We start from the raw sequence: 8,991 nt of genomic DNA, 5'->3' as shown, positions 1-8,991 counted from the left end.
TCGTTGCTGCCTCTTCTATGGTTTAGTACCAAATATCTGAATTGCTATTGCCTATTTCCTAAGCTGGCAAGGAGCCGCTGCTCTGGAACTCTGTTAAACTGACTCCTTAACTTCAAATTTTTTACTAGTTGTGTTCTTTACATTCAATGAAAGTCAGATCAGACCTGTCATTTAAGCTGTTGAAGTAAATACAGGAGCAGCTGATATTGGGGGAAATGAGTTTATTCTTCTGTTGATATGAGTTGTTTGGTTGATTCTTTTTCTCATGTCTGTTTGGACAGTGGAAATGGTGATTTAGCCTTTAGCATTGCCTTATTCTGTTTTTCGTTCTTGTGTTATTCAACCCAATTTATCCAACAACAACAACATTCCAGTGAAATTCCACGCGTGGGATCTGAGGAGGGTAAAGTGTACGCAAACCTGACTCCTACCAAGGTAGGACAACTGTTTTCGAAAGACCCTCGGCTTAATAAAATCATAAAAGAAGTCAGATAAGGATAAGAAGTTCAAAGCTAAGCAAATACCAAAAGTAAGCCAGATACAATAGAACAATCAAAGTACAGAAAGTAATAGATTATAACAGAAATTATCCACAAGGAATTATAGTGCGCTAATACGCCTACTAAAAAGGAAGAATAACGAGACTATGAACTAGCCTTCTACCATAATGTGGGTCCTCCACACCCTCCTATCTAAGGTCATGTCCTCGGTAAGTTGTAACTGCACCATGTCCTGTCTAATCACCTCTCCCCAATATTTCTTCGGCCTACCCCTACCTCTTTTGAAGCCATCCATGACCAACCTCTCACACCTCCGCATTGGGGCATCTGTGTCTATCCTTTTCACGTGCCCAAACCATCTCAGTCGCATTTCTCGCATCTTATCTTCCACCGAGGCCATTCCTACCTTGTCCCGAATAACCTCATCTCTAATCTTGTCGCTCCTGATATACCCACAAATTCATCTCAATATTTTCATTTCAGCAACTTTCATCTTTTGAACGTGAGATACCTTAACTGGCCAATACTTCGCCCCATATAACATAGCCGGTCTAACCACCACTTTGTAGAACTTGCCCTTAAGTTGTGGTGGTACCTTCTTGTCACATAGCACATCGGAAGCGAGCCTTCATTTCATCCATCCTGCCCCAATACGATGTGTAACATCATCGTCAATCTCCCCGCTGCCTTGCATAATATACCCAAGGTACTTGAAACTACTTTTCTTTAGGATGGCCTGGTCACCAAGCCTAACTTCAATGCCAACCTCCTGAGGTGTCTCACTGAACTTGCACTCTAAGTACCCTGTCTTGGTCCTACTCAGCTTAAACCCTTTAGACTCCAAGGTCTGTCTCCAATCCTCCAGCTTAAAGTTAACTCCGCTACGAGTCTCATCGATCAAGACTCTGTCGTCCGCGAAAAGCATAAACCATGGCACCTCACCTTGAATTTGTCGCGTCAATCCATCCATCACCAAGACAAATAAAAACGGACTAAGAGTTGATCCTTGATGCAACCCCATCACAACTGGGAAGTGCTCTGAGTCGCCTCCGACTGTCCTTACCCTGGTTTTGGCACCCTCATACATGACCTTGATCACCCTAATGTATGCCACAGGTACATCTTTAGCCTCCAAACATCTCCATAGTATCTCTCGTGGCACTTTATCATAGGCCATTTCTAGGTCGATGAATACCATATGCAAATCCCTCTTCCTCTCCCTGTACTGCTCCACCAGTCTCCTCATAAGATGGATGGCTTCTGTAGTTGAGCATCCCGGCATAAATCCGAACTGATTCTCTGAAATAGACACGCCTCTCCTTACCCTCATCTCCACCACTCTTTCCCACACTTTCATAGTATGGCTTAGAAGCTTGATACCTCTATAATTGTTGCAACTCTGGATATCCCCCTTATTTTTGTATAGAGGGATCATTACGCTCGACCTCCAATTTATCCAAATGTGTAATTTTGGTGTTTCTACCTATTGGTGGAAGTTCTAAACTTAAGTTATTATTAAGAAAATTAATGATTTGAATTTTTTCGAATGTTAAATTTTCTGTCAATGCTATGAATTCTGTAAAGAAATGTAAAATCAGTGAAATTGGAAAAAAGAAAAGAAAAAAGATCCACACAATTTTAAACTGGAGTTAAGCAATTGTATCACTGATGAAGGAAATGAAACACGCAGCAAATAGAGAAAAATACAAAAAAAATAAAACATGAATGACAAATATATATGAAAAAAGAATTTGAAAAAAATATGATAAAAACGAAATATCAACACATTATGTGAGGCAAAGCACTCAACATGTTTTGAGTCTTGCTTTAGGACTTGAGCGTGCCTCTGACAACACTGACTAGAAGTCATTGCACCTGTGATATTGACTGCTTGTTTTCTATATGGAATATCCAAGAATAATAAGCTAGCATGTAGGGGCATGATGTACAACTTTTTGTCTCACACAAGTGCTTTCTACAACCCCCGCAAACCGCAGTTGATTTACAACAGCAAGCAGCTACCCCTCAATATCAAACAAGTTGGGGGAGGCTACATGAATGCTCTCTGTCCATGTTGCTTAATTAAACCCGTCTCAGTCTAGTATTATGAAAACTGCAATCAACTTGATGCCACATATAAAAATGTTTCATTGTTTTTGTCTCTACATTGCCTTAAACCAATGCACACAAGAACATGCAGAAGTGTTTCCAGCTTATGGAAAATATTACATGGTATTTCATTGTCATTTAATAGATGAATAGCCAAGTTTTGTGTCGAAAGACGTTATCAAAACTTTAAAAGTACCATAATCTGATTCGGGTTGTTGCCTACACAGCGGACATGGCATCCCAAGAACAAGAATTGTGTCCACAAGCTTGACCTGATGATGTGGCTACTGCATGGATTTGCTTGCAATCCCAGGCACAATCATCGAAAAAGCTAGAACCAAGAGCATCTTTCAATGCCGGATGGTTCTTGGCATGCTGTGTCTGGGGACTGGAAAAGATCATCTGGTTTGATGAGTCATCTTTCTCATCCAAGGGAGCTAGATCGCCAATCTCTTGCTTAATCTTGCATCCTTCAATATCAATGAAGAATCGAATTATAGAAACACAATAAAGTTCAACTTTGCAGACAATCAGGAGAAGTCAGTAAATAAACCGTTCTCACCTGGCGTTGTGGCCATTGATGGGAACTCGTGTAATGAGCTTTCACTGATAGGGGCGTACTCAGTAAATACTGATGCAGAGAAATGACTTAAAGGAGAGATTAGATTCCCATAAGTTTCCCATCCTTTGAAATCTGGACATGAATTGACTGCATCACCGGATGCCTCGTTCCCTTGGTGTGAGTTATCGTTGGAAGCTTTCATAGTTTGGAATTCATAAAGCACAGCATCCAGTAGACCACTGTTGCTAGGTGACAGACTACCTGATTCACTATGTCCAGCTGGAGGGGATTGAATCAGAATATCAACCGAAGGTGAGCCCCAGTTTGTTGTCGGATTTTGGAGTGAAGGGAGCTCCAGCTTCATTGCCCATGTGGGCTCTGATGAAGAGGAGTTGCCATTTAACCAGGCATGGCCGCCCGGAACTACATTTGAGAATGATCGGTGATCATCAAATGTTAAATTCTGGTTATATGAACAAAACCCCAAGGGTTGAGCAAGCAAAGAATCGCCATTCTGATATTGTAAGGAGGCGAGGAGATCACCATTTGAACCGGAGAACACAGATTCTGATCCTCGTATACGCTTAGATGGATGCATTGTAGAATGGAAATACGTACTACTATAGGCAGCTCTATGACCCTGGGCCAGAGAGCTACTTACAGGATTATCAAGCAAGCTACGAGCAGGGATTTCACCAAGTAGTGGCGGATACAACAGATGATTGAGTTCCAAAGTTTTGAATTCCACAGTAGGAATCTCAAAATTGTTAATTCCCAAGACATCAGGATTTTCTGCATCTGCAGAGGAGAATGCACCCAACTCCTCATTTTGTTTGTTCTGACTTGCCAGGAAAGAAATATCTGGAGGGTAAATTGGCAAGCCTGCACGTTGTCGTTTCTTTATTCTGGTGTTCCAGTAGTTCTTTATCTCATTATCTGTGCGGCCAGGCAACTGAAAGGTAGAAAGGGCATAACAAAAGTTAATACGAATCGTATACCACCATTTATCCAACTGAAAATTTGAAGATATCACACTCCTAATTACTTAATCAATAATATCTTCAGCCTAACATTCTGTCTCTTTAATTGCTATTTCGATAAGAGTTGAAATTATGGTATTTATATAGAAGCGGGTCTAAATGTGGAAATGACAGGTTAGTGTTTTAAAGAATTTGAACCTTTTCTAGTCCACAATAGACTTTTGAGACAGATTCTTACAAAGTCATGGAGACTTTTTTTTAAATGAAAAGTACTAAAAGAAGTATAAGTTCTACCAAGAACAAAAGCACTATTTATTAACGCACAAGATATACCGCACATATCACCCAAAGACCCATAGCATAATCATGTGTATCAAGATGATGGAAGAATGTAGCTTGGACTATTACAAGTGACAGCGGACAGTATAGAGAAAATCATCTTGGGAGAAAGGGGCTCTGACAATGTGGCGTTCATTATTTGTAACTTCACTTCTCACCTTTTAACCAGGCAAACACTTTTGCCAACTTTTCCTGTCCCGGTCAAGGGACAATGACCAAGTGCATAATAAATGTACATATAAATCTGTTAAGGTAGACGGGACTTGATGATGCAACAAGTCTCATTGAGCCAGAAACCTTTTACATCTTGGATTCTGGCAACTTTTAAGGTGGTATATGAATCTCTAAATCCATGTCATATCTCTACTGATCATGGCATAACTAGGTGGATTTTTTAGACACCCCTTCGTGTCGAGCATAGAGCAAAACAAATGCTGATTGCTATGAATTAAGAAATTTGCATCTCGTAGTAATATTCTTATATTTCTAAATAAAGTCTCATTTTCAAAAGATAGATTAATCTGAGTCCACTTCAATTCTTAAAATGAGTCCAATCACTATAGATAAGTGAAATAGGTCTATAAGTTAGGGAATTATTTTCAAATCCTGACCAGGAATTAAAGAGGAAATACAGCTCTAGTTGCATAGCAAATTATGGACGGCCAACTGTTATCAATAAACAGGAGAGGTTTGATTACACAACAAGTGTCAACAAGAACTACGGATGACTTTAAGCGAGAGCTATGGGCAGGAAGTATGAAATGAGGGCATTCTTTTATTCTAATCTCCGGAGGTTAAGTGCCAACTGAGGGATTTCTGTTTAACGACACTCCTGCTGGCACTAGAGACAGCTTATTGTCATGACTGATGCTATTGATGAATGCAAATGTTAGCTCAGTTGCTAGTTCTTTGATAAATAATTAGGCAGTCCGATTTCCAGTCCAACAAGAGGAGCCATCAGTACGGGTTTTATGAGGTGCTCTTAGTGAGGATCTTACTGTTCTTTTTTCAGTCTGCACTCGTACATTGTAGTATCATTGAGGATTATTTATGATAATTTCATACGATAACAAAAAAGTTGACAATAAATATAGAATTTGAGATAGCATGATTACAAGCAGGGGCATACAGGAAAGAAAAGCTAAACCTGATTCAAAAAGATTGAACAGATCAAGGTCCCCTGACACACAGCTGGAAATTTGAAGGTTAGCAGAAACTCACAATTAGACGACAAACTGATCAAAATAATACTCCCTCTGTCTCAATTTACGTGACACCCTTTTCTTTTTAGTTTGTACCAAAAAGAATGTTTCTTTTTTTTATAATTAGAAACAACTTAACTTTTAAATTCCCTTTTTACCCTTAATGAAATGATTTATAGCCACACAAGTGTCTAAGATTTATTTTAGACCACAAATTTCAAAAGTCTTCCTTTCTTTCTTAACTTTGTATCAAGTCAAACGGTGCCACATAAATTGAGGCGGAGGGAGTACTAATTACTTATTCAAATAAGTATTACTCCCTCCATCTCATTTTACCTGATGTTGTTTGACTAGGCACGGAGTTTAAGGAAGAAAGACTTTTGAAGTTTGAGGAGTTGAGGCATAAAACAGGCCATAGACACTTCTGCAGTAATAAATCATCTCATTAGGGTAAAATAGGAAGTTAAAAGTTAGATTGTTTCTAAATATAAAAATGTGTCATTCTTTTTGGGATAGACTAAAAAGAAAAGTATATCACATAAAATCCGATTAAGGGAGTGATAGAAAAAGTACCTATCAAGGACTATTAGACATTGTACGGAAGGAGCGATGATATGGATTCTGTCCACAGGAATGGCAGAGACCACGAACTTATCGGGGGTAGGACATCCAACTTAAATAGGAATTAATATGAAGTAAAAACATAAATGAAGGATTCCAGTTAAAGACATTTTACTTGAAGATTTTATGAAAAGATAGAGAGATAGTATGAACCTCAACAGCCATTCGTGCCCATTTGTTTCCCATCTTAGCATGAAGTTCAAGTATCCGCCGCTCTTCCTCTGGAGTGAATGCACCTTTCTTTAAATCTGGTCTCAGGTGATTTGCCCACCGCAAACGGCAGCTTTTACCACAACGAGCAAGTCCTGAATGCCTCTGGACAGCATTCCAGTTCCCCTCACCATGTGCCATGACATAATCCACTAAAATCACATCTTCCGCAGAAGTCCAGGGGCCTTTTTTTAGTGGTATACTTTCTCCTAAATCTCCACCACTAGCTTCATCTGGCGAATCCATGCCAACTTTGGATGTCATCCTATTATCGGTTTCACTCGTGATGATCATATCCTAAAAATGTTCTATAAATAAAAAAAATATCATGTAATTGCCAATAGAAGGAGATGAAATTGTTGGTTATAAAGTCGAGGGAAAAATAAAGGCGATATATTCCAAGTGAGTGACCTCGTTCATGACGAAGCCAGTCGAGCTTAACATCAGAAACTGCCAAAAAAAGAAATTTGGGATAAGTAAAAGGATTTTATTCAAATAACAGCACCACAAAAGAGCTGAACCCACAGAACTTAGAATGGATAGATATAAACCACCAACTTCAGAAAACAAGTAAACATAGATTCTCACAGAATACATAAAAGGTAAAATGATAAATAATGAAATGGGATAACTTATTCTGAACTCTCGATACATAATTCAGGGCATCAAACTTCTAAAAATTCACCAGATCCACCTTATCTCATCTAACTACCAAATAACACGACACAATCAGTAAAAGCGTTTATATTATGAAGTGCACAAAGAAATTCACTGAGCTCAATCCTAGGTATATATAACAACTTTATGATTTGACCAAAGCAAATAAACACATACGTCATAGCTGTCAAATTAAACAAAGAAGCCGCTAACTTCTGAAAACAAATAAATAAAAGAAGCTGACGATATTATTGATCAATCATTTAGCTTCAATACCATGAACTCAACGATTTAGCTGCTAAGGAAATCAATTTTGTTGGCGAACCTTTTGACCAATAGGCTCTTGCTGGTTTCACTATGAAAATTCTGAGTAAAATAACATAAGAAAAAATGCACAAAATGTCCTGTTGATTGCATTGCACAGCATAACCTCAGCCTAAAAAAGTTAAAATACCTACACTTTTTTTTAATAACATCAGGGGATGGGGAAAGGGATGTGGTAGCTACACTACTGATGGGGTTTGAACCCTCCATCTCCACTATGGAAGGCAAGGAGCATACCAAGTGAGCTAGCCCTCAACCCCGTCAAAATACTTAGCTCCCGTTTTGACCATAAATTTTGAAGTTGAAACTAGAAAATTTTGAGTTTTTGAAGTTGTGATTTTGGAACTTGAAGTTTTGTTTGGACATGCATTTTACTTTTAAAAATTAAAAATTTTGTGAGTGGAAGTGAGTTTTTCCTCAAAAATTGGTCTAGGGCCATTTTTGGGAACTTGAAAAATAATTTGAAGATAAATTTTTCAAAATATAATCAAATTTCATAGACAAACAGATATTTGAAGATAAATTTTCAAAATCTAATCCAATATCTATGGCCAAATGCTAGCTAGTTGAAAATTTATAGACTTCATTAACACCAATAAAAATCCATTCACACTTACCCCACCCCCTCCAAACCCCAAAAGCAATTTAACACGTCTAATAAAACCAGGAAATCGAGAGTATTAGAAACATTCTCTCTAAATTCACAAGTGATCCCAAAGAATCAATCTTTCTTTTCATTGTTCGGTAAGACTGCATACACACCACCCTCCCAGACCCCACTTATGAGATTACAGTGGTATCAATGTTCTACTTCTTGTTGTTAGAATGAAAATGAATTCCTAGTTTAAAATTTACAGACTTCACTCACACCAATAAAAACCCATTCACACCTACCCCACCCCACCCCAAATTAAAAGCAAAGAAAAATGCTTAGACATATAAAGGCCTAACAAAACCAGGAAACATAACAAGCTCAAACTAAAAATTTCATCACAGAATTAAGATTTATTCATACCTGAATAAAGAAATCTGATGAAGCAGCCCAACAGAGTCTTGGAGCTAGTGACCACTGATCAGTACCTTAACAAAACTCAAGACAACAAAACAAAATAAAAAATCAATTGAATTCAACACAGAAAAAACTGAAAGTAAGCTTAAAACCCAATATACAAGAACCCCTTTACAAATGAAGTCAAAAACCCAAAATATGGATTATACAAAACCCAAGATTTGAACTTTTTCAAGACCCATTAAACAAAACTGAAAGATGAAATGGCGATGTAAGAATCCAAACTTTAAAAATGGGTAAATGAACAAAAAGGAAGAATCTTTAAGAAAAACCCAAATTGTGGTTTGGTGAAGAAAAGAAATCAAGATCCACTTATTAATGAAAAAAAAAGAGTTTTGAGAAAAGAGAAACACAACAAAGAGATAATCTAAGGTGTCAGCAGCTTAAGGAATTTCAAAAAAAAGAAGCCAAAAGGGAA

The 8,991-nt window shown here is 37.9% G+C and overlaps 1 protein-coding gene across 2 annotated transcripts; it reads right to left on the bottom strand.

Annotated features, from left to right (window-relative positions):
• Positions 1 to 2,624: 2,624 nt before the first annotated feature.
• Positions 2,625 to 8,991, bottom strand: LOC129887641 (transcription factor GAMYB-like). 2 transcript variants are annotated; one of them, XM_055962812.1, is made up of 5 exons: positions 8,520 to 8,991; positions 6,935 to 6,973; positions 6,467 to 6,831; positions 3,172 to 4,123; positions 2,625 to 3,079 (listed from the first exon to the last, which is right to left on the bottom strand). In XM_055962812.1, exons 3-5 carry the CDS (start codon positions 6,815 to 6,817, stop codon positions 2,829 to 2,831), a joined length of 1,554 nt encoding a protein of 517 aa, XP_055818787.1. In that variant the 5' UTR covers positions 6,818 to 6,831; positions 6,935 to 6,973; positions 8,520 to 8,991; the 3' UTR covers positions 2,625 to 2,828. The 2 variants fall into 2 exon arrangements, with proteins under 2 accessions (XP_055818787.1, XP_055818786.1); XM_055962811.1 differs by having other exon boundaries at positions 6,467 to 6,820.

The sequence above is a fragment of the Solanum dulcamara genome, chromosome 4 (assembly GCF_947179165.1).
Source record: "Solanum dulcamara chromosome 4, daSolDulc1.2, whole genome shotgun sequence".
Lineage (NCBI taxonomy): Eukaryota > Viridiplantae > Streptophyta > Magnoliopsida > Solanales > Solanaceae > Solanum > Solanum dulcamara.
Note: the sequence above shows the minus strand (reverse complement) of the source record. Positions and strands in the feature narration are given on the sequence as shown.